Source organism: Barbatula barbatula, assembly GCF_947034865.1.
Source record: "Barbatula barbatula genome assembly, chromosome: 3".
NCBI lineage: Eukaryota > Metazoa > Chordata > Actinopteri > Cypriniformes > Nemacheilidae > Barbatula > Barbatula barbatula.
Window position 1 is genome coordinate 17,577,839 of NC_136764.1, and position 24,206 is coordinate 17,602,044.

Sequence of the window (24,206 nt, forward strand, 5' to 3'; positions counted from 1 at the left end):
ATATGTTACTGTTAAATGATATCTTATATGGTGTTTTGTCAGCTTTTACTGAACAATGGCTTGTGTCCTTGTGACGCCCTTCCTTTGAAATGAGTTTTACGAGAAGCCTGAATGAAATCTTAAGAATTGAAATCAAGATAGATTCCCTTTGGGGCACGGAGTTCTTGAAATGTCATTCGAAACATCTTATGCATTTTTTATTTACTTAATAGTAAATGTGGCGGAGGGCATATCCACTTTATTCGCCCACCGCACATGACCATCATTAAAGGAGAACATGAAAGCATGAATCCAGCATCCTGATGCTTAGAGCAACAGTTGTCCCTCACTCTGCGAGTGAATCACAGCCTAAACAACAACAAAAAAACAGCAAAACAAACACAACACATATTACTGTAGAAAGCATTGAACTATTACTGTGGTAAATTCTGCATCAGACCACCAAGTTACAGATTTGTGTTTCAAGGTAGAACTCAACTCAGAGATGAGATTTCCGACTCGATAGGTAGAGGATTTCAATCTTTTATCATAAAATGGACAACTAACGCTATGCAAATTGCGTACAAACAGCAAAATAAAGTTGCATTTTCTGCCCCATGGTCTAAACTAGTGCTGTCAGGTGATAACATTTTGGTCAAATAACATGTAAAGGAAAAATTAAATCACAGAACAGACGATCATATACAAATAATAAAAGTCTGACTGAGGGTAAATATTTTATTAGTGTTTGATACCTCAGGGTTGAGATCTGTTTTCCATTCTTTCAGGTCACTGATGTAGACCATCAACACATAATTGTTCAAAAATATTTTCCAACATACATACGATATGCATAAGGGCTTCTCCTTACATGGTTGTTTTTTTCTTTACAACTTTTGTGTTTAATTACCTTTACAAACCAAATGAGATGGAAATCATGTATGCAATAAAATGACATAAAATTACTTACTAAGCTTCAAAATGGTCAAAAAGTGAATAAAATATTTCACTGAGTTACATCAATGCATTGATTAATAGAACAAAATTTAATATACAATAACAGTGCGCATGGGGTTCAGGACATACTAAATGAAGAAAACGAATGATTTACACCACTTGGAGACTCCAAGGTTTAATGATTTCAACCATGAATCTCCAGTGGGAAATCAAACACATGCTCAATGTGATATAAAATAACTACAGAATGTAAATCATCGAAATACTTCACACCTTTGACGCCACAAACTTTATAACTCAAACACAAACATGATTGTTAAATCGCAAACATATTCAAATGTAATATTGCTATTTCTACATGAACTGACTGACCCAAACATGATACATTTGTTTGTTTTTCAGTCGGTTTCATACTGTCTCTCTGTTTCTCTCTGTTTGACAGGTTAGTTTTATTCCAGCTCTGAGTGATGATTATTTGAAAAGAGAGGGGGAAAAAAACGACCTTCTATAACCACTACAGACCTCTCACAGAGGCAACATCAATGACAGACTCACAAACAGGCACAAACATGTACATACACACCGGTGAAAAAGCACACGAAGCAACGTTATACACAACCAAGAAAGACTCATCGCAGTCTCTTTGGGCAAAGCTTAAGCATCTAATTTAGTGTAATCAATTGCCAGTCACAATTAAATCCATCAGCCTCGCCAAGGTGCTCTCTGCTATAATGACATCAAAATCTATTTCGACTCCTGCTTATCATGCCCACCTTAAAGACCCCACAAAATTGACATTTCGATGCTTTTAGTCCATATTTAATAAGCTTAATATATTGGATTTTTGTCCAAACGAATGCTCCGAAATAAGAATGTCCCCCCCTATACCAGGAACTGTATGTGATGTAACTACCGGCCTATTGAATATTTAGAAAACTCAAACCTACTTTTTAGGAAGAAATGTCAACTCAGAAAAGGGAAAGTGCTTGATTTTAGGGGTCTCTTTTTAAAATTCAATAAAATCTTGACCTACTGTTCCAAACATCAATCCTGTTACAGTCAAGAGATCTCAACAATTCCTTGACTGAATGGTAAAGACACGAGACAATTTGATTGATAATTTGCTGTTCTGAAAAATTGAGTAAACATTTGGCAGATGTTGACATGACATGTTGCAGTGAGAGCAAAAAATATATATAATTGTATACAACTCCAAATAATCAGAAAAGAAACAAAATATACAAATGTTTGTAATATGAAATTATGGAATACTGTGAATATGGAATGTTGATTAGAAATAGGATTCATACGCAATTTCACTCCACCTTTGGACTTCACGTGTAGCACAGAGCACAGTCTCTTTCATCAACTTAAGAAGCATTTACATTTGGTCGTTTAATAATAACTAGCAAGTCACTAGATCTGCATTTTTAGTGTATCTGCAGTAAACATTTTGAATATTCTATGAATATTAATGCCTCATTGATTAGGGCAAAGGAAAATCACCTTAATTCAAGAGCAAATGCAAAAATATCAAGATTCATATCATGCTTCAGAAATAGTTTGGAAAGAAATCAAATTTTGATTTCAAGATTTTAAGATCAAATTTTGGATATATTTCCCAGCTCTAAAGGACATAAAGATGATGTTGTACATCGGGACATGTTAAACACATTTACATGGACATCATGTGTACATTTCCTTCGCTTTCAACCCCAATAAATGTCAACAGTGATACATTCATATAAAAATAGAGAAATAGAGACCCTGGCATAACGGTTAAAAAGATGTGTGACAAGGAGGACATGTTTCACAAACTTGAAAATAGACATGTAAAAATAGCACATATCGACCTTGCACTCAAGATGTTGCATCAAAGAGCAGCAACAATATCCACAACTCTTGACTGGCCGATTTTCAATTGTCATGTGATCTCAGCGTAGGTGACGGGATTCTGAAAAATGAAACAAAATCCACAATTTAGCTGACATAGTCCAGCCTAATCAAATATATTACATGGCTATAAGTATGTGGACAGTACACCACCTTTTAATTGAACGCAATTGGCTATTTGTTCTAACCGTGCATTGCAGGTGTACGTCTTGGGCTCACCCGTATCTGAATCTAAAATGAATCCTGGGACGTCATATCAAACTATTAATCAAAGATGGACTGAACGTCCATCGCTGGATTGTGAGTTCAAAGGTGATAATATGTAAGAAAAGACTGTGGGTACATAACCTCAATGGGACTAACTACCTGTTGAATATTGCATGGCAGAACTGGTGAACAATGCTGTTGAATACTGAAACAATCTGTGGGTCACTAGGCAAACCGAGGCCTTTCATAATTAGGTCTCTGATGTGTCCCATGTTTGGCATTCAAATGTTGAGGATAACAAATTGAGACGATAGGATTTTGAGAAGGCTGAGATGAATTTGCAAATCTAGGATTTAAAATCCTATTTACATACAGAAATAAACCGAGAGCTTTAAGACAGATTTTTGGCCCCTGATATTTTAACAACACATAGCATCGTCAATGCATATACCAGTAAACTTGTCGTGAACGTGGAGGGTGGACAACGTGGTGGAAGAACCCAAGTGCAGGGAGACACGGGGGTGAAGGAGTTAAACAATAGACTTTAATAATAAAACAGATACAAAACAAACACCCACGATGGGGAAAAACACTACCTAGACTAACTACAAAAAACTGAAAACAAATACTTCCCACAAGAGGGGCAAACACAAACAACTAGAACTTTAAACAAAGAACTTGGAAACAAACATATACTCTGCAAGACCATGACAGGAAACAAGTACATGAACATGTACAACAAACGAGCACAAGACAATAGACAAGAGGGCAATATATTGGTAGACTAACAAAGGAGATAACGAAAGGGCAGGTGTGGGTAATGAGACACAGGAGGAAAGCTATACTAGAAACGAGAGGGGCGGGGCCAAATGACGAGACTGGAGAGAACGCATATTATGTCCTGATTGACAATAATATGTCTCTCTCCACATAAAACACGTGGGTCTGTCATGATTCTGCCCCTAGACCAGAAAATCAAGACAAGAGTAGGCAGAATCATGACAAAACGTATCCAATGAACTATCATCCCCAACAAACCCATTCGTATTTAGCTCAATGCTGTTGTATTAAACAAAGTATTACTAAAAAACACCCTTTTTCAGGTAGGCATGTCTACAGGAAGATTTAGATGAGGTCCAGATTGCATCTGCCTATTTTCTGAAGAACTGGAAGATCGGCTCTGATCTCTTGTAAAACAGATACAAGAAAACTAGCCTGAGGCAACACAGTCGAATGAACATACTGAACATAAATGATGGGATTTACTAGAAAAAGACATTTAACATTCTTCAAAACGTAATATATAAAGTATCCGAAGGCTGATCAATGTGATGGCTGCCATGATAATTCGTTGTTATTGTGGAAATAACTGAAGTGAACTGAAATCGAGTTCTCTATTCAAACAAGAAACATAATGCACTTCATTTCATTATGTTCCATATCTAGGCGTACAGCATCCATTTCACATTTAATGCCGATAGTTTTAAACCCCTTTACCGACACATACAGTATGACGCCATAAAGAAGTCGTTTACTTCAAAATTTGCCCCCATTGACTTTCCATAGCAGGAATGAAAATTGTAAACTACTCCTTTAAAGGGAATGTTTACCCAATATGAAAAATCTGTCATCATTTACTCAGCCTCATGTCTCTTTCTTCCTTAGGTTCCCTAAAGGAACACGCACAAATCCAATTTTGGACAATGCTCCTTTTCTATACAATCAAAGTAAATGGGGATGTCACAATAATACCGGTATTGACACAAAATTGTATTTAAAAACATATTTATCAATATTGTGTTAATACTGAACATACTGTACTATAAAACCATAAATTATTATATCTCGTTTAACATTTTCCCCAAAGAGCCACAATTTTGCCAATTGTTATATTGTAGGGCTGTGCAATTACTCGAAAATGAATCGTAATCGTACATTTTTACCTTCTTCAATTACAAAAACAAAATCATTGAGGTATTAATGGATTAATGTGCCGCTTTCCCTTTTGCAAGGATCCTCTCTTTTCTTGTAGTATAAATCCACAGTGCACACCTTTCGTTTACAGTGGTTCAGCAGTGCTATTTCTTTACATTTATTATTCAGTTAAATTCAGAGTTTAAGTTTTTTATTTTCTATGTTGTTTTAAAGGTTAATGAGTAATCGTGTTAAATAATCAGGATCTCAATATTGGGCAAAATAATCACGATTATGATTTTTGTCCTAATCGAGCAGCCCTACTAATATGCAACGCTAGTGAATACCTGGGAGGCTATGTATTTCTCCATGCTGTCATCCATCCTAGGCTGAATGAGCACCGGACCACTGGACACACTCTCCTCCTGCGGTATCTCATCTAGTAACGGCTTTCCTTTGAAATTTTTCACCACACACACCACCTAACACGAGAGCACCCGTAGGGAAAACAAAGGAGAAAGAGGAAAATACGTCAGTTTCACACCCCTCTAATGCTTTTTGTACCACACATCGAAATGCTTGGCCTTTCAGGCTTTAAATGATGTTTTACGTAAGTCTCGAAAGGGCAAAGATCCTCGCATGACTTGTTGCCCGCAATTTTCTTTCAGGAGAGAGGAAGCATGTGCGTCCATGTCCTGGAGGAGATTCATCCATTATCAGACCGAATTGAGTATTTTCAATGAGACATTATGGCCAAAGCTCTGCTACACTCCAGGGCAGCGCAAAGGAGAATTTTATAAGGAGGGCATCTCAGGGCACCCTGCAGCCCTCTCTTGAATTTCTGTGCTGTGTAAATAGGCTGCAGCATAGAAATGCAGTGCAAAGGATTTATAAGGTAAAAGACATTTGTATGATCACCACATATCAACCCATATTCACACAAGCATAAACTGTATTGTTTATGTCTCCCGTCTGTTTTCATGCGGACTCTGTGCTGATGTGATGTTTTGGGACAGTGCTTCCCAACAGTACCACACATTTGTGAAATGGGAGCCCCCGTTTTGGGAGGCTGTATAATTTAACATTATGAGATTTGTCTATGTTCACCTTCCTCCCTTCAACCCCTCCCCCAACTCCCCCAAACTGCGGAAATAGGTCACTGAGTATCTCTGAATCATAAGGACAACACCACAGAGAAGAAAACATGCACGTCTTCTACAAACTGACATGTTTAGAGCCCTAAATCTGTTTAGTTTTATTCCAAATTTTGGAAGTTTCGATTTGTAATTAAATAGTAATATATTTGCATTATACATAAAAAATACTTTACTATACTATTGCATTTATAGCATAAATGGGCAGATTCCATACCATTCTGTGTTACTTTTAACTCAACCTTGTGCTGTTCCTTCTATTTATTTAACACACACAAAATGACTCATAATGTGTTAGAAAAAAACACATGTCATTTTACACATCCTCAGACTCCACAAGTCTGAAGAAAACCTCATGACCATTGTAATGTAAGTTGGGATCCATATAGTATATAAATCCATAAGAATTTAAGGTTCGACTTGGGATTTCACGTCTGTGTGTATACACTGTAGTGTGTATTCTCAGATGCAACCTTACCATAAAGACTGCAATGGCTCCTCCGATGATAAAGCCAGCGATGACATCAGACCAGTGGTTGCGGTACTCCACCACACGATTAATCCCTGTTAGAAAGGCTAGACACATGAGCCCCAGAGAGAGCACTGGCTTGGCCAGCCGTGTCCCTTTGGCCTTCACTGAGCATGTGATGTACATCTAAAGCACAAGAGGACTCTGTCATGCATCTTCATTTTAACCTGTGTAAACGCTTTTCATACTTCACCCATTCCCTGCACACAGGTTTGTCTCGATACATGTGTCTGTCACCTAAAATAAATAGGGATATGTGTGCGTGTTGTGCAAATTACAGAAGACACTATACAGTAAACTGAGTTACAGGTAGAAAGTAAATGTGACCGCCAGGTGTGTACGTGTACTGTAGGTAGTTGTTTCAAGGAAGATTAAATGTATTGTTTGTTCACCAAAAATATGAAAATGTCATGTCATTCAAAATTTGTGACACTTTCTTCAGTGGAACACAAAAGAAGATATATTGAGAAATGTCTCCGTGGTTTTGTGTCCATACAAAATAAGTCAACGGGGTCCGATGTTGTTTGGTTACCAGTGTTCTTCACAATATCTTCTTTTGTGTTCTGCATGAGAAAGAAAGTCAAACAAGTTTTTAATGACATAAGGGGGAATAAATGATGATAAACTTTTCTTTTTTTTGAGTAAATTCATTTTCCCTTTTAGAAATGTCCCTTTAAGAAATATTTTATGCCCGTTTCAATTAAAAAAGGATTTGATGCAAAATAAACATATTTGCTGGGCTTGTTATTGTCCTGTGATTTCTTACAACCTTCAGCAACCTTTTAGTTGTAAAATGTTAAAATACTACACTTATGATTTTAATCATTAATCCACCAAAGGGGGTCGAGCTTTCTCATACGTAGCACCTAAACTCTGGAATAGCCTTACTGATATTATTCGAGGATCAGACACACTCGCCCAATTTAAATCTAGACTAAAGACGCATCTTTTCAGCCAAGCATTCACTTAATGCAACATATGCTAAATAAACCACCAGGAGATGCTGACATTAGATATTATTTACTAGAATAATTTAATTTATTATATAAAACACCATGTAGCGTGTTTTACCCTTTTTTGGGGTTTTTATTTTTTCCCTGTAAAGCTGCTTTGGAACAATGCAAATTGTGAAAGGCGCTATATAAATAAAGTTGAATTGAATAATTAACTAATCATAATATTTTGTTTACAGTAGCACCACTGTTAGATACAGATTTTCCCTTTAATTTAATTTTCAAACCTAATGTAAAGATTAACCAGAAACGTGACTTTAACCATAATAAACCTAATGCAGAAATGATTTGATGTATGCAAACATTTGATACATAGACATGCAGGTGCACACAGCCTGTCTGCATTCATTAGACCTGAAATACGTTTGAATGGTTCAGCTACATCAGTTCCTAAAGCAGACTGGAAGGCTGGCATTTGAAGACTGTGTCTGGTGGTATCTAAAGAGAAGCTGTGTTGTCCTTTTTTGCAAAGCCTTTAAGGACAATTTTTTGTTGTTGTTGTTGTTGTTCCTTTAAGGATCCATCATAGGAAAGCAGGATAATTAGGTAACAAAAGCCCTTAGGCATGCTTGATCTATTGTTTGTCCTCCAACTCGATGACTATGTCATTTAAATATGACAGATAAAAGTTACTTTGCCCAGGTCCGTAGCCAGCCTATTGAAAGGGGAGGTTATTTTTTTTAAAAAGTGGACCTTTTTGCAGATTTTTTCCCTCCTTAGTATTTAATTAGGAGGTTCAATTACTTAATTTTGGTGACCTTTCATGCTCTAATTTGTGCTGGATTAGCTAGTCTGCTGGTATCTTAACCAGAACGCTTTTTGATGCACCTAAAATCTTTATTGCATTATTGTCAACTTGCTTCCTCGCGAGCTAAGACGGGCGCTCTAACAAAGAGGCTAAAGACCGTAGTCTCGAGCAGCTGTCGCTAGAGCATCTCTGTTAAATTAAGACCACACTAACAACAGAATAGATTTAATGAACTTTACTGAAATATTGATAATAATTCTTCTCATCGTCCTTTCTTGACTCTCTGTCAATGCCTCTTTGCTATGTTTTATTATTATAATTACGCTACATTTATATGGCTATTATATTGTAGACTATTGAGTGGATAAATCCTTTTAATAACAAATATATATATATAACCCCTCCCCCCATCATTCAGATGCGCACGCACACACACGTCCAGCAACAATAATCATATTAATTTGAAACAGCAACCCAGAAATTTGTCACAAGCATTGATTAAAACAATGATGACAATAATCACATGAAAAAAAAAACGACTTAAATTCTGGACCTTTGGCAGCTGAGGGGGGGGTTCGTCCGAACCACCCGAACCCCCCTGCCTACGGGCTTGTTGCCTATTGGGAAAATATTAATTTGTTTATTGTCAAAGGACCCATCAAATTAATCTCAGTTTGTGGTAGAACCCACTCTGTCACCCTATTAGACCGTTTAAGGATTCGAGTCATTAAATAGATCGAAAGGATGATGCATTTGATGTTGGTATGTGAAAAACATTTGTTTCATATTCTTACAGTCTAGACAACACATTTTTCAATAATTATACCGAATCGTATACTGTGAATTGTTTGATTAAAATGTAAAAAAAACTCACTCTCACCTTCTTGTCATTTCAAACCTGTATGACTTTCGTTCAGAATATCGCATAAAATATAATATTCTGAAGATAATTGGTAACCGAGCAATGGCGGTGCTCACTTCTATTGTATGGACATAAACCAATACAAAAGTCAATGGGTGCTGCCGTTGTTCGGTTACCCATATTCTTCAAAATATACTATTTTGTGTTCTACAGAAGAAAGTCAAACTTTCCAAGTTGGAAATAACAAAAGGGTGAGTGTAGATGATGACAGAACTTTCATTTTTAGGTGAACTATCCCTCTTGAATGACTCTGACTGCATTGCACATGTATTATGAACATTTCTACAGGAGCACATTAATTCTTACAGGTCACGCTGAATCATAACATGGTCAAAAATCATTAAGAAAGAGCAGAAACGAGAGATTCTAGAGAGTTAAAGCCTTGTAAGAATTGATGGAAAAATAAAATCAATGTTTTTGGATTATGAGAATAAATGGCTTTTTCATGCTTTGTGATAGTTCCATTTTATTATGTATAGTACCCTATAAATACCTGGAATAATAACAAACTCTGGATAAAAAACTTTCTTCAGAACTGATATATAATCCAAATGTTCTCATGCAGAATTTGTAGGATTATTAGAAAAAAAATCCTATAATGCTCTGTGCAAATAGGATCATCCACCCTCTCATACCACAGGATTCATCTTAAATCTGACAGGAGTTCTACGACATATCTGCATGTCGGTTTGAATAAAACATTCAATTTACAGTTACAGTCTGCCAGCAGATTTGACCCAAAGCTATTTTTTTGCTGATTCAACTTTTACATAAAACTCCTCAAGTTGCTCCCAGCTGCTGAACACTGAGAAAGCGGCGTTGGAGAAAGCGGCGTGAATGTAGGCTGTCCTGTGTTAATGTACATTCGTCTAACAATAACTCACTTTTCCCCTTGGGATTGAAGCTATGCTACAGCACCTACATCACCTCTATCCAGATGTTATGTATATAGCACAAATCAGCAACCCCAAAGCTGTACTCTCAACACAAAGCTGTCCTTTTAACACCTGTGTTCAAACCACGTGCCAAGCACTGTTTCCAGAAATAAGCAATCTGGCTTTCACATTGAAGGGTGAAGCGGCAGAACAACATATTGTACAGTGGCATTATCACGCCAGTCAGAAGACATTGATGGTTTTATGTCTTTCTAATGTATGTAATTGTAATGTTTACTTACAGCAACATAAAGAGCAGCGTAGACACTGATGGCTGCCTCTTTGGATGGAAAGGACTTGCGAGCATGTAAGATCTCGTCCTCATTGCCAGTGCAGGCTGCCTGTTGGTTGATGAAACGCACCACCTGTTGGCACCCCAGTGCTGTGTAGTTGGGTTTACACACCGTCAGGAAGTAAGGAGACAAATCTCCAGTTACCACCTGCCCGGAATTAACAAAGATATCTGTGGCAAAAAGGCCAAATGCGTACACACCTGTAAGAACACAAAGACATAAATCAGTTAAGTGTGTATGAGCTGTACAGTACCCCAATAAATGTTGGTGCACCCTTCTTCTCTGAATTAACCAATTAAATACTTGAAAGTGTGTTTGCTATTTATCTGTAAAATCACATTTAGTTTAATAACTTGCCAAATCCTTTTCAAGAATTCAAAACACTGTATAAATATCTTATAAAATCAGCTCCATAAAGATAACTTTAGTTGTTTTGCCTGTGTACTGTATGTCAAATCCTGAAAACTTAAATTATCAAAATATAACTGCATCGTCGCACTCACCAAAGAAAACAGCACCCCATTCAAGTCTGGGTGATTCTATGTCTCTTACGGCGGGAATATTGGGCAAGAGAGAACAGGAATAAGATAAGATCGTAATGTAAGCGTGGGCAGCTTTGTCACATTGAATGTTCTCTATGAGCAGAGAGCGGAGAAGCAGCAAACTGAAACTAGTTTACAATAAGCGCTGCTACTGTCACTGTGCTCGCACAGCTTCCCCGTCAGCTCCAGGGTTACAGCGCTAATTCATTAGGCTCCAGAAGACTCCATTTTTAACCAGACATGTTGATATGTTAACTAATGTAAGAGAGTGTTGTCGCCGCAAACTTTGCTTTCATATAGTCTGCAAAAGCCACATGATTGCACTTAAATGGAAAACAAGGGGAGCCAAATAGCATCCCATTGATTTTACTGTGCTGGTAAAATTTGTGATGGATTATGCTCAGAACAGGATCTGTATCTACAAAGACCTTACAAAATGAAGAGTTATGTTTTTATTACCTTAGAATAAGCTATTTCTATATACACTGCGGGTCCCCTTTCATGGAATTCACTATGTTGTTTCTGCAGTAGCCCTAAATGGACAAACTGCTTCACAGAGCGCATTTCATAAATACGTTATGAACGGAACAACATCTTAGTCCTGCGTCAGCCACCGTAGTCCTTCAAAAGTGTGGGGGGGGGGTTGTAGTGAGCCGTCGGTTGCAATTCGCAACATCACTAAAAGATGCTGCAAAATTTAATACACTGGACCTTTATTTTGTAATTAAAAGCTCTACATATTAAGCCTTGACAGTAGAATGTATTTTCCCATATAAATATGACACAATTGAAGGACAAAAACATTGGTAGAGCTCTAAGCAAATACTTGAAGGGGGCATGTCCTTCTCAAAGTGTACTGGAGTTACAACCCTGGGGACTAACATTCGGTTTAGTCTGATCTTGAGCCAACGAACACCCCATAACTTTTCTCCTTCAGCTTCTCCCTGCAGAAGAAATATTATAAATAAATCAAGAGAAAGCTTTGAAATGCACCAGGAGTGCATCATCTGCCCCACACACACATACAGCATAAAACTAGCAAGTGTATGTAAGTATATGCATCTACTACTATGATGTTGAGTTGCCTTTCTTCTGCTAAAGGCACAAAAAAAGAAAGTCTTTCTTAATAAGTGTGATCCGGTCTGTGAAGACATACCGAGAAAGCGAAATGTCCTTCGGACCAGAGGGTTGAGGTAACAACAGTCCCCCATCACAATAATCTTCTCTCTGTTGTCTAGATCCTCAGAGACATACTGCAGCAAGAAGAGCACCGACTCTGTCGCTGTAATCTGAACACAAAACAGCACCAAATGTCAAACAAAAAACTTTTAATGTTACGTTTAGTTTATACACTTTAATGTTTCTCTCTCTCTCTCTCTCTCTCGTGAATCTAATTTTCTAGGCTTGGCAATGAAATCAGGAAACAGGTTGTGGGGAACAAGAATAAAGTCCAATTCATGAACACAATGGAAATGATTAGAGGTCTGATTTTGTGCAGGCCACATGCCAGCTCCCAGCAAGGTCCTGAACTTGATTTTGGAGGATAATGCCAAACTGGCAGGGAGCATCAGGGTCAAAGGATGTATGAAAAACACACTGGTAATTAGAGCTGGATGTGTTGGAAAGAATCAAGCTGTAAAAGACTTTCGTCAAACTCACTGTGATAATGCACTTAAAAAAACACCGTCCATCATGTATGGCATCTATATTATTTTGGAATATGTATGTGTATGTATGAGATGACAATCTCTGGAATAAAATGTATTTATCCTATACATATTTACTTTTAGGCATTTGGCAGACATTATCCAAAGCAACGTACATTGCATTATCCTATACATTTATACATAGGTATCTGCAAACCCCTGGGATCAAACCCACAACCTTGCGTTATTAATGCAATGCTCTTACCACCATAAAATTACAAAATTTCTGTCAATGGTAGGTTCAGATTTATAATTATAATACTGAAATGTGTTATTTTAAATACTGAAATTCTTGATTTTGACAGTACATTTAATTTTTTGGCATAAAAATACATAAATTTGTAATAATGTAATTAATCTTTGACGTGACCTGAATTAAAGATATCAAGATTATATTTTATGCAAAATGAGTTTAAGTGGAAAACAGTAAATCACAAAAAAAGACTTTCACATTATTATAAATAATATATTTTGATCATATTTACAATTTCAATAACTAACTAATAATTTCAATAACTTATAATTAACAAAAACTCCACATACCACATTTTAACTTGTCTACTAGTTTTAACCTTATAACAAAACCAGATAACAAAACAGCCGACTGTGGCCCTACAACTAATATATAACTTATTTTTTTAATAGTCAACTCCCTGTTGTTTTGTCATTTGCACAGTAAAACTATTTTACTTCTTTTTTCCAGTTGACCTCCAGAAACCAAACTCCTGCAACTAAACACGTACAGCTGTTACGTACAGGTTACAACAAACAAATTGGAAACTTACAGTATGTAAAGAGTTAAGCTACAAGAGAGCCAGGTTCTCAAAAGCAGAGCAGCCAGACCTCGGGGAAGCAGATTTTGGCACACTTATTTCAATACTTTTTCCAATGAATAAACACAAGACACATACAAGTGACCTTCTGAACTCTTGTGTTGAATGCTGCAGGGGTAGAAGTCTCCACCAAGAACTTACAAATATACCGTAATACTTTGGCATCACTTGTACTGTACAGTACCGCAGCATAAAGCTCTGTGTCTGCTTATGACAAACTATTCATTAGATGTGGAAACACAGTGAATTCAAAGTTAGAAGCTTAATTAAATCTTGCATGTGCCTGAATTAGGCTTGTGCCGGTGTTCGGTAATACTGTCAGGAATTGGTGTGGGACCCAAGTGCAGACATCGGTGTTTTAACAAAGGATTTAAATAAAAATATAAAACAAAAACCCACGAGGGGGTAAATAAAACAACAAGGGTATGAACATGAAGGTTAACAGGAACAAGACTTAAACAGGTTTAAATACAAACCCAACAAAACTACAATTAACTAAACTTACGTGACAAGACGGGTTGGCAAGGGTAACACCACACACAGTGATCCACCACAAGACAGAGACATGGGAAATCAAGAGGGACAGCTGCGGGGCATGAAATAACTAATGAGGAGACGAGAGGGAGGGAACAGAGACAAAAGACCGGAGAGAGTGTATGGCAAGCCATAAGGGAGAAAAATGACACTCTCCACATAAAACTTCAGGTTCCGTCATGATCCTGCCACTAGACCAAGAGAATCATGACAGAAGCCCCTCCTTAAGGCGACAAAACAAGACAGGACAGTCTTGTGACACAGACCAAACAGTGACACAGACCAAAACCAGGGTAACATGATAATTACAATACGGAACACAAGATTCCAGGGGAAAGTCCAAACAAGGGCAAAACCGGGGAACACAAGAGTTCAAACAAGTCCACAAAAGGACACGGACCTGGAGACCGGCGCTGCGGCCGGACCCGGACTGGGTGCCGACGCTGCTGGACCGAACAGGAACTGCAGGCCAGCGGACAAGGACTGGATGCAGGCGGACACGGACTGGATGATAGCGGAAACGGACTGGATGACGGCTGCACCAGCCTGGAATGTGGGCTAAACTGGACAAGATGCCCAGCTGCACCGGACTGGATGCCCAGCTGCACCGGACTGGATGCCCAGCTGCACCGGACTGGAATGCCGGCTGGGATGCCGGCTGGAGTGCCTGATGGATCTGTGGGGGAAACGGGATTCCGGGGGCTTCGACCCTGAAGGGGAGCCCGGTAGTCCCGACCCCGGAAGGGTGCCCGGCGGACTCGACCCCAAAAGGGAGGCCAGCAGTCTCGACCCCGGACCAGAGCCCAGCAGTCTCGACCATGAAAGGGAGCCCGGCAGCCTCGACCCTGAAGGGGAACCCTGCGGTATCGACACCTCCCGCAAGGATCCCTCTGTCTGTTGGGTCCTGTGATGGCCGGATCATTCTGTCAGGAATTGGTGCGGGAACAAGGACAAGAGGACCCAAGTGCAGACAGCAGGTAAGGGGTTGACAAAGGATTTTGACAAAAATACAAAACACAAACTAGGGCTGCACGATTTGAGGAAAATGTCACATTGCAATTATTGAGGTAAAAATTGCGATGTGCGATTACGATAAACTGGGTATAATGAGTCAACTTGGTTGCTATCAAGGAAAATGCACACACAGATAACTGAAAATGCTGAAATTTGTATTTCTCAACTGAGATATACAGTTCAAACTAGCAACAAGAACTAGAATTGCACAACGTTTTTAAATTAAAATAAAATGTTAAATAACAGTTACATTAGCATTACTGAATTAAATAAATTAACTTAAAAAAAATATATATTCTCAACAGTAAAGGTAAATTAAACAAACGGAACATAAATACGGAAGTACACATTTTAAGGAAAATAATACCAACAAACCGACATTTAAGCAGGATTTTTTCTGGTTACTAGTTCAGTGTCAGCCTACTCTGCATCCATTTCTCCTTTCTCTACACTACGCAAGCCCCGCAAGTCATGTGACCAAGCACATGCGCCACCACCACACAAGATGACACTTTTTTTTCTTGCATAGAAAATGGGCATCTCTCTTAGAATGGATGTCCACAAATGCACTTGTTACCTTGATATAATCTCAACATTTTGCCGTCATGTAATCGCATAGCGTGACATCGCGATTACGATATGATTAATCGTGCAGCACTAACACAAATCCACGAGGGGTAAAATAACAGGAACAAGACTTACTACACTAGACTCAACAGGACTAACTACCACACTAAACATGACTACAACTAACTAAACATGACAAGACGAGTGGCAAGGGTAACACCACAAACAATGATCCGGCACAAGACAAAAGACACTGGGCATCAAATAAGTATTAAACTTGTTGTTGACACTATAACACTGAAGTTTGCTTATGTTTTCGACCTATTTCTGTAATGGATTAATCACAAAGACAAGACCGGAGAGAGTGTATGGCAAGCCATAAGGGCCATAAATGCCTCTCTCCACATAAAACATGAGGTTCTGTCATGATCCTGCCACTATAGATCAATAGAAACATGACATGATGCGGTACATCACGGTAGTAAAATTCCATGGTAGTGTCACTTCAAATCACTGTGAAGAAGAATGTCCCTTATTTTTTCCTTTGACTGGTTAAAATAACACTGCATGCTTTATGCTGTGGTGTCATACGCACACACACTGATGTAAACAGCCTCAAGTGAAGAATGACGGAAGGCGGAGCCGAATCTGACCTAATGTGAAATATGAGTTACTGAAGGACACTATCGTATGTCACGCCACTTCTCATTTCTCGTGTTTCTGAATACTACATAAAAACAAGTTGCCGTACTAAAATGTAAACATTGCATGGATTATTGACATTTGCATTCCTGACAGTTGTTAAAGTTTGCGTCTCGTAATTTAACAAGTAAAATACAGTAATCCACTAATAGCAACTTATAATGGCAGTGTGGCAGAACAATGATTTTGATTTCAAGTTGAAGATGGAACTCAACACTATCGTATCTTGCCACAGAGTGCTGACTCGAAATGTCTTTTAAACTATATTAGCTATCCTACTGCTTGCTATCCTGGAATAAATATGAATTAGCACAGTTGACAGGTAATTATTTATAGTATATAGTGAAGTGTCAGTAAAATGACATGGTATTATGTAACATTTGAATTTGGCTATGTGTCACAAAATGGCTTGGACAGAACCCAGATGCAGGCAAACGAAGAGTTAATGAAACAAACCTTTATTAAATGAAAGACCCACAATGGGGAAAACAAGCACAAAGAAAACAAACACTTCCCACGAGGGGGACAAAACAAGGGTATTAGAAAAATGATATATACGTCTACTAACAGGAACAGGAACAGGAACAGGAACAGGAACAGGAACAGGAACAGGAACAGGAACAGGAACAGGAACAGGAACAGGAACAGGAACAGCATGTAATCCAATGACAAGACATCCGTGTTGCGCATAAACATTAGACAATGCACCAACACTGAACAGAGAGAAACTGAGACTATATAAAGGGAGACACTAACGAGGAGTGATTACATGGGGAGAGTGGTGACGGGTGATTGGAATGAAACCATAACGAGAGTGAAACAACTAACCAGGTGATGGGAATAAAACCCTAACGAATGTGAAACACAAACCAGACGATGGGAATGAAACCCTTAAGAAATTACAGGAGATAGGAGGGTGGGGCTGAGAGACATAACAGGAAGGTCAAGTAACAACATAAAGCTACGTGTCTCCACACATAATACAACAGAAACCCGAAAGACGTGGCAATGTCATGACTCTGCCCAGGGAGCTAGAAAGCTCGAGACAGGAAGGACAGAGTCCTAACAGCTATGTATGTTAAATATACTATTGTACTGCAAAAGTGGGTACAAGTAAAGTGGGCATCTTTAGCTTAATCATCACTGTTACATGTGTTCTTCCTTATTAAATCTAGAATGGAATCAAATATATATTTATCATATTTCATTAAACACCTGACAAATTATCAGTGAGCTTTACTTAGCATTTATTTCTTATTATTGGTTGATATTTGAAAAAGTTATTAAACTTGTTGTTGACACTATAACACTGAAGTTTGCTTATGTTTTCGACCTATTTCTGTAATGCATTAATCACCGCCATAATACAGAGTACCGTAATAAAAGTTTCATCAATTACCGCAACATAAAAATCTATCACCAGCACAAGCCTGTATCTTAAGATGAAGCACACAATGACATACTGCACAACCATTTCTCAATTTTGTTACCTTCACATGCACAAGAGTTTTTTAGATCCTCATCAGAACGAACAAGAGGCGACAACCCTCCCACAGTTGCTACTGAAGGGATTCATTTGTTCCTCACAAATGCATTTCGGAAAAGCGAATGTTAACTGACATGATTCAGCGTTCACTTCTAAAAGAAATCAAGTGTCCTGGACTAGGGATGCTCCGATCCGATATTCGTATCGGGTATCGGCGTCGATACGTAATAAAATTCTAGATCGGGTATCGGTGCAATTTGTCACCGATACCCGATCTGACATAAAATTTGTGCTAGACGATGTAAAAGTTCGAGGAGACACCGGCGCTTAAACTCTCTCGTGGGCGGCTGTGCATAGCGCAACGTGCGACATCATACGCTAGCAACGTGTGACATCATACGCTAGCAACGTGCCAGCATACGCTAGCAAAGTGCGACATCATACGCTAGCAACGTGCGACATCATACGCTAGCAACGTGCTCTGTACGTAGTGCACGTGAACATATAGCAGCGAACAGCATGGAGCGAGCCAAAATATCTGTCATTTGGAGTTATTTTGCAACAGCTACGCCAATAAGTTCCACCGCTTTCATTGTTATGGATTTGCAACCGCTGTCCGTCGTTGCGATTAATGGCTTCAGACTCCTTATAAACCACCTGGAGCCGCAGTACGACACGCCGAAGCGTAAATATTTATCTCTACCTTGAACTGTACCGAAAAGTCTGCAAACACATATCCGAAAAAATTAAAGATGTCAATGCGGTGAGTTTTACAACAGATATCTGGAGCTGCGACGTGTCGCTTTTAAGTTTAACCACACACTGGTTGGATGAGAATTTTGTGCCACAAAATGCCACGTTAAATGCAACAAACATGTGCAGTTTTACTAAGCTAGGGAAGCTAGCGTTTTATTCATCTGTTTCTGTGTTGGATGTTAAATTGTATTTTCTCTAAACTTTAGTTTAGTTAAGTGGACTTTGCTTTAGTGACTAAAGCATTAAAAAGATCTGATTCATGTTATTTTAAATATATCTAAAGCAGTAAAGCTATTACTTTTTTTGCTCAATTTCAGCTGCTTTATTGCGAATTGATTTTTAAATTATTTTTGCACTTTCTTAAAAATTATTAAGAGATTTTGTTTCCATTTATTTATACCCGTTTATCAAGCTAGTGAAGCTGTTGTTATATTCAGCTGCTTAATTTGCTCTTTAATTTTGAATGTCTTTTGTCCAAAGATAGTGAAAAGTTTTGTTTTATTTTTCATTTGTTTTGCACCGGTGCTGGTTTAATAAACTATTTACTAAATTTTTTAATCATTAGTTTGTTATTTTGTTTTACGGGGTCAGGAAATTTATGTTAAGTCGAGCCTGATGTCTTGTACTGCAATGCACATAGTTTATTAAGTAATTGTGCACTTTACATTTTTTACCTTAGTATCGGATCGGTACTCGGTATCGGCCAATACTGAATCTCAGGTATCGGAATCGGTATCGGAAGCAAAAAAGGTGGATCGGAGCATCCCTATCCTGGACCATAAATTTAAAACGGCTGAAGGATGAGTGAAAATGTTTCCTACACTGTCATGTGGGCGATCCAAGAACTCTGTAATTTATTTTTTATCTGTTTACAAATTCATATTTCATATTAAGAACACGAGAGAGCCTAAAGCAAAATGTCAGCACGTCCGCCTTCTGCTTCCAACTCCAGATGGTCCAAAGTCAAGACTCTCATGCCTTCTTTATCAAACGGCCAAACGCATAAAAACACATCAAATGTTAACTTGTACAGCACACTTGTGCAGAAAAGATTTGATGTTTATGTATAAAGCAGTAATTAAGCCAGTTCAAGGCAAACCTTCATTAATAATGTAATGCAAAGAGCATTTTCAACCAAATACCATCAAATTATCTTTCTTATGATTCAAGTTTTGTCACACTGAGATGTGAGAGATTCCTAACGACAGTAGTTGTGGATTAGACACTGTACAAATCATGGACCGCGGAACGCATCTGAACAAGGGGGGGCCATAATTTCAAGTCACGAGGAGGGGGTGGGGGCGCAAATGCATTGAAACAGACAATATTACTGATATTAAATAATGTTGCGGAGCACTTTACTTTATTCAAACACCACACAGTCACATCTACAGTACACACATGATGAACACGTACACATGCTTCCTCAGATTAACCCCTCTGATCCCACTCTAACATTCACACACAACAGGCCAAGCCTATTTACACATAAACGCACAGATGAAACTATAGCAAACACATAAAATACATCCAGTCCACAACCACAACTCATCTTGCTGCCTTGAATCTAAATCAACATCATAGTCATTATCATCACAAATCAAGACATTATTATCAGATTGATGTGCAGAGCCGCACAGACACACACACACACACCCACAAAGCAAGTAAAGTTTTCCGCTCGTGTCACACAGCCGGTTAAAATCTTTGAACCACTGATATTGAACTAATCTTGCTCGTTGTGAAGACCCAGTCCCCTGTACCTTTTTGGTCTTCATAAGAACAGCAGGGTTTTGTGAGATCCCCTCGCAGCACTCACTTGTACAGTGGCTGTCGGTAGCTTGGCTTGAAGCCGGAGGAGAGCAGCTAGCGGGCTCGTCTGAGTCTGTGGTGGAGATGGACGCTCCGGGTCTGTTGTTGAGGCCACAGTGGAAGCTGGAGTAGTTTGCTCATTTTGTTTTGCCAGTTTATTTGTAAAAAATAAGATATTGACTTCTGTCCCTTCATTGTCGCAGCCTGGTCATGCCGCCAGCGGTTAAACAGGTGCCCGCCGTTAGCTCGCGATGACGCTCGCACATGACAGACCTAGTAACCACGTCGACGTAACGTCGTAGTTGATAAACAATGCACACTAATTTCAAGCAGTCAGTTGGTGAGAGTGAGTGAAGCTGTGTTGTGACTAGTATTGTTTGGCTCGTAAAAACACGGATAAAACTTTTATTCATATAAGATAGTTTGTCAGAGTACAAAAGTTGCCCGGGCCGTGGCCCCCCTGGCCCCCCAAGTTCCGCGGTCTATGGTACAAATGGTTAAAACTCTAACACAATTGTCAAAGGTCAGTCAGTCTAACTACAGTAACACAGAGCTATGATTAAAATCTGTGTCCCAAAAATCCTACACTACACGGTACTCCATTTAGTAACAGAACTTGTTTGAGTAGTGCGTTGACATTGAAGAAAATCATTTACTTGTTAAACCGAAACAATGTTTTGTGGAACACTGGACGCTTTATTCACTCTTCACTGATCCGGCAGGAGTCGACATAAAAAGGTTAAAGCTAGTGGCAACAAATTGTGTATTCGAATCATTTCCTTCAACCAATTAATGCTTCTGTGTTGTTAAGAAACATTATGTTTTCAATTTGGGGCAATACTACCACTGTAAAATTGGTATCAATTAGAAGAAATTGGAAAGGGTCTGTTTTTGATGAAAGCTAATTGCTTAATATGCAACTTACACCAACAGTATTGTTAAGATACAATTTGATGACCCAGCAAACTGATTGTCCTTTGAATCATGCTCTTCAAAACTATTTACTAAACTCATTAAACCTTCACTTTAATCCCACCGGTAAGCCTCATAAAGCACTACTATTAAAAGTTCTTGCAGTGAATGCATTAACCTAAAAGTGCTGGGTTGTTTCAAACCATGGTTGGGTAAGATATCAACAAACCCAACTGTTAAGTTTAAATTAACCTTGCAATGCCCAATCGTGGGTTTAAATAAGCGAGCATTGGTTCATTTAAACCCAACAGTTGGGTTTGTCCATATTAACCCAAGCATGGGTTGAAACAACGCACGATTTTTAAGGGTGCTGGTAATTTAAGGGTGCAGAATGATTAATAGTGGGTAAAACTGTCATTAACCTCATCCTTTACCAGGCAGAATAACCGTATAGACAATCATTCTATGATTTTAGCGAAAGGCAGTGATGCAATTTTTTGTATAATATCACATTGGAATTAATGGCTCAGAGTAGTGCTATAATAAACGCGATTATTTTGCTCAAAATAAGGTGTAAAGCAATAGCAATAGGTTCTGTTTACACTAAGTGAAAATAGCAGTTTCTTAGCGATATGCTATTTACACTGATCGAAAATAGCTGTATTTTTATAGGATTAAGTAGAAATAGTAGTTAGATGCTATTGGTACTTATAAATAGTGGCAGATAATAAGCATTTGCACCTCTGTATTGTTGTGCATTAAACATTATGCAATAATAACAAAGTGTAAATCCTTATATTTATTAAAATATATTGAGATATGAAAGACCTACACCTACCCCAAACTTTACCCTAAACTTTATGAATAAAAATGAATTTTAACTGTTAACAAAAGGCATAAACAAATGCCTTTATGATCTGTAAGATAATAGAAAAAGGATACAGAGAGTTTTCAGAAAGAAGTGGTTTAAAAGTCTGGTCTCCCATGCATAGCTAAAGAGACTTTACACATTACGCCACTGGAGTCGCTGTTGAAATGGCGTCGTTCTTACACTTGCTTTATTCCATCACATATTGGTGGGCAGAGCTACCTAGTGCAAATAGTATCTGCCAACAAGCTGGGCTATGTGTTTATAGACATGATTAATAACCACGATTATTCTGTCAGTTTATAACTTTGGTTTTTAATTTCACTTCAGCATGTTTAATCTGCAGCCATCCAACTTCTTCAACACTGTTTTTCAAAGCACGCAATCATTCAAACAATCATCTAGGTCCGACAGTGATGATTTCTGAGTTCTGTGTTCGCTTTTAAAACATTAATATCGCGATTAAAAACTATTATCCGTGCATCCCTAGTTCGGGATATTTTAAAGATCATATTAGGTTTGGAAAACTTAACAGCACGGCAGCAATGCCCTGGCCAAGCACTTTCATCTAAATACTTGTTTCTGGTCTTACTATGTTTCTGGTCTTACTAGCCACCTGCACGCTTCTGCTTCAGATCGAAGTCCACACACACACACACACACTTGGCTCAAAAGTGCTTCTTTTAGCAAATGTGTGATGATCATAGTCATCTGTAGTGAACTTCTGTGGCCTTAATATAAGACCAGGCAGAGTCTTTCAGATCGATTTAGTAAATCCAAAGGAATTCTTATGAGAGATGAGACCAGGGAGGCTCTGCGGTGATCCTGGTGCTCTTTAATTGATCGGCGGAGCTGCCAATATCTCACTCATCATAAATTCTCTCTTAATATACTATGGGGCAGAAGACAAGTCCAGAGCCAACAAGGGACTTTTCAAAGTCAGACTCCAGCAGTCGGTGTGGCTAGCACGGCAAGCATTAAACCCATGGCACCCTGAGGATGCAGGCTTTTCAACTTGAAAGAAAAACACAAGTTCAAAAAGAAAATTGGAACAAGGCTCGGTTGATTCTAAAAAAAAGAAGCAGGGGAGAAAACCACCGCTTACGGGCAACACTTAGTGAAAGGTCACAATTCCACAGTGGATACATTATCTACAAGAATTTCCAATTGTGAAATATTAAAGGAGCACAATGAGACATGATGTATAAGTGAGTCATATATGTGTTAGATGTTGTAATATTTTATAAATTGACGTTTCACAAATATTTTTATACATAACTACGTGTATCATTATTATGTAGGCTCCTTAAACTTTGAAGGCAACCGATTCCTTAATAGTCCATTACACACACTCAAGGAGCACACAAATGACAACATCGATTGAAACTCCTTAAATCGTACGCACACACTCACCACAAGTGCGGGGACCCCGGCGACCACCGCGTACAGGACAGCAGGAGGGATCGCACTGGATTCCTCTGATCCGAGATACGGCTTCGTATAGGCGTTATCGTGACAAAAAAAGCCCTGGACGTGCACGTTAAAAGTATCGGTATACTCAAAGTAATACGCTAGCATAACAGTTCCTGCCATGATCACACACTGAAAGTATAGCATTGTCGTTGAGGGTCACATAAATAAGAGGCTAAAAATCCTGTGATGTGAATGTCTCCGGACGGCTGTTACGATAGCCGTGGCATCATTTTCCTTCGTGTCACGGCCACACTTACCAAACGTGTCAATAAAAGCAGCAAATAGTCTCGGACACCGAGCTCGCTGTAGTCCATGAAAATGAATTGGGCAAGTGCACGCGCAGCCTGGGATGCCGCACGCGTTGTAGGCGTGACTCACTTTATTCAGTGATGATGGGACACCCGCAAAGAACTACAAAATTAAAGAGTTTCGTTTTCTTTTTTATCCCGTTAAAGCC

General features: G+C 38.6%; 1 protein-coding gene across 1 annotated transcript; it reads right to left on the reverse strand.

The window, feature by feature from the left end:
* Positions 1-704: 704 nt before the first annotated feature.
* On the reverse strand, positions 705-24,084 carry plppr5a (phospholipid phosphatase related 5a). The gene is made up of 6 exons (XM_079453870.1): positions 23,690-24,084; positions 12,243-12,375; positions 10,494-10,744; positions 6,583-6,759; positions 5,298-5,432; positions 705-2,890 (listed from the first exon to the last, which is right to left on the reverse strand). Exons 1-6 carry the CDS (start codon positions 23,891-23,893, stop codon positions 2,861-2,863), a joined length of 930 nt encoding a protein of 309 aa, XP_079309996.1. The 5' UTR covers positions 23,894-24,084; the 3' UTR covers positions 705-2,860.
* Between the last annotated feature and the right edge of the window lie 122 nt (positions 24,085-24,206).

Excerpts from the sequence above, each read along its gene's own strand:
- plppr5a (XM_079453870.1), bottom strand. The coding sequence starts at position 23,893 with ATGCTATACTTTCAGTGTGTGATCATGGCAGGAACTGTTATGCTAGCG. Across the intron at positions 10,745-12,242 it reads AAGGACATTTCGCTTTCTCG|GTGTGTACGCATTTGGCCTT; the intron begins GTATGTCTTCAC and ends GTGTTCTTACAG. Across the intron at positions 6,760-10,493 it reads ACGCTGCTCTTTATGTTGCT|ATGTACATCACATGCTCAGT; the intron begins GTAAGTAAACAT and ends CTTGTGCTTTAG.